Source organism: Pteropus alecto, unplaced genomic scaffold (assembly GCF_000325575.1).
Source record: "Pteropus alecto unplaced genomic scaffold, ASM32557v1 scaffold81, whole genome shotgun sequence".
NCBI classification, from domain to species: Eukaryota; Metazoa; Chordata; class Mammalia; order Chiroptera; family Pteropodidae; genus Pteropus; species Pteropus alecto.
Window position 1 is genome coordinate 20,226,560 of NW_006433378.1, and position 1,667 is coordinate 20,228,226.

At 40.1% G+C, this 1,667-nt stretch overlaps 1 protein-coding gene across 1 annotated transcript; it reads right to left on the reverse strand.

The window, feature by feature from the left end:
- Positions 1-173: 173 nt before the first annotated feature.
- LOC112476808 (keratin-associated protein 6-2-like) lies at positions 174-428 on the reverse strand. Its single transcript, XM_025044211.1, has one exon. The coding sequence runs from the start codon at positions 426-428 to the stop codon at positions 174-176; it is 255 nt and encodes an 84-aa protein (XP_024899979.1).
- Between the last annotated feature and the right edge of the window lie 1,239 nt (positions 429-1,667).

Here is a 1,667-nt window from a genome sequence, read left to right on the forward strand (position 1 = left end):
GTCATAACAGACAATCAGAGATTAATATTTGAAAAATAGTCAGATGATACCATAGAGCCTTTTGGCACAAAGATGCCATTCTGAGAAATGGGTCGTTGGAGGTACAGATGCTTGAGTGAGCATTATCTTTAGAGGTGCCACTTCAGAAGCAGACGACGCTTGGATGTGATGTTCTACCAGCAGGAAGAGTAACATCTTCTAGAGCACAATGGCCTGTAGCCCCAGTAGCCACAGCCGGAGCCATAGCCACAGCCGTATCCGGTTCCATATCCACAGCCATAGCCGGTTCCATATCCACAGCCATATCCAGTTCCATATCCACAGCCATATCTAGTGCCATAACCACAGCCATTATAAGGGCCAAATCCACAGCCATAGCCGTATCCACAGCCATAGCCACAGGAGTTGCCGTAGTAGCTGCCACACATGGTGTCAAGAGAAGAGAACTCAGGTGGATTGCAAGAGGATGTTCTGAAGTGTCTGTGTCTTCTGCTTGCCTTGGACCTTTACATACTGTCAGTAATTGGCAGAACATACCATTCCTCCCCTGACTTAGCCAACAAATATTTAAACGACTACATATTATGTGCCAGTCACTGTTGACAATCAATAATGCTTTGCTTAAAATGAGCTCATTATATGGGCACTCTGCTTTTATTTAAAGAGCATCATTTGAATTTACTCTGCCAAAGAATTTTCTCAATAGACTCATGTGCCCCAAAGTAAAACTAACACTCAATTTTAAAACCACTTGTTTCTAAATAAATACATTATATAACAAGGTTTTGGGGGCATTGAAGGAAAATGCTGCCTTCTTTTCTCTCTACTCTTTCCTATGATGTCTACCTCTGCCCATAAGGAGAAAAATAACTCCCATCTCCTTTCTTGAATCACTGCAATTTTTTGTCAGTCTTCTAATACCTGGATACTTAATGCCAGGTACCTACTAGCATCTTGTGATAGTAATAAGGAATGCTCCTCATTCTGCAGAGCACAGAACAGCACCGAACAACAAAAAACATGTGGTCCAAATGTCATTGTGCTGAGACCTAGAAATCTTGGTTTATAGCTATGCAATATAAATGGGCTTCTTTATCTGTAGGTGGCTAAATCCAAACATACCTTTCTTTTTACTCTATACCAAACATCTGAACATTTCATCACCAAACGTGCACTCACAAAATAATGGGATTTTTATTTGATGGTATGAAAGAAAGATTTTTTTGTTTATCTTGCTTATCTTGGTTTTCCTTAAATCACTAGGAAAATGCTGCCTTCTTTTCTCTGTGCTCTTTCCTATGATGTCTAACTCTGCCCAAAAGGAGAAAAATAACTCCCATCACCTTTCCTGAATCACTGCAATTTTTTGTGAGGCTTCTAATACCTGGATTCTTACGGCCAGGGACCTACTAGCATCTTGTGATAGAAACCAGGAATGCTTCTCATTCTACAGGGCACAGAACAGCACCCTACAACAAAAAAACATGTGGTCCAAATGTCATTGTGCTGAGACCTAGAAATCTTGGTTTACAGCTATGCATCTATAAATGAGCTTCTTTATCTGTAGGTGTCTAAATCCAAACATACCTTTCTTCTTGCTCTATACCAAACATCTGAACTTTTCATCACCAAATGTGCACTCACAAAATAATGGGATTTTTATTTGA

What these genes read in the sequence shown, in the direction of transcription:
- LOC112476808 (XM_025044211.1), bottom strand. Translation starts at nt 428, where the DNA reads ATGTGTGGCAGCTACTACGGCAACTCCTGTGGCTATGGCTGTGGATAC.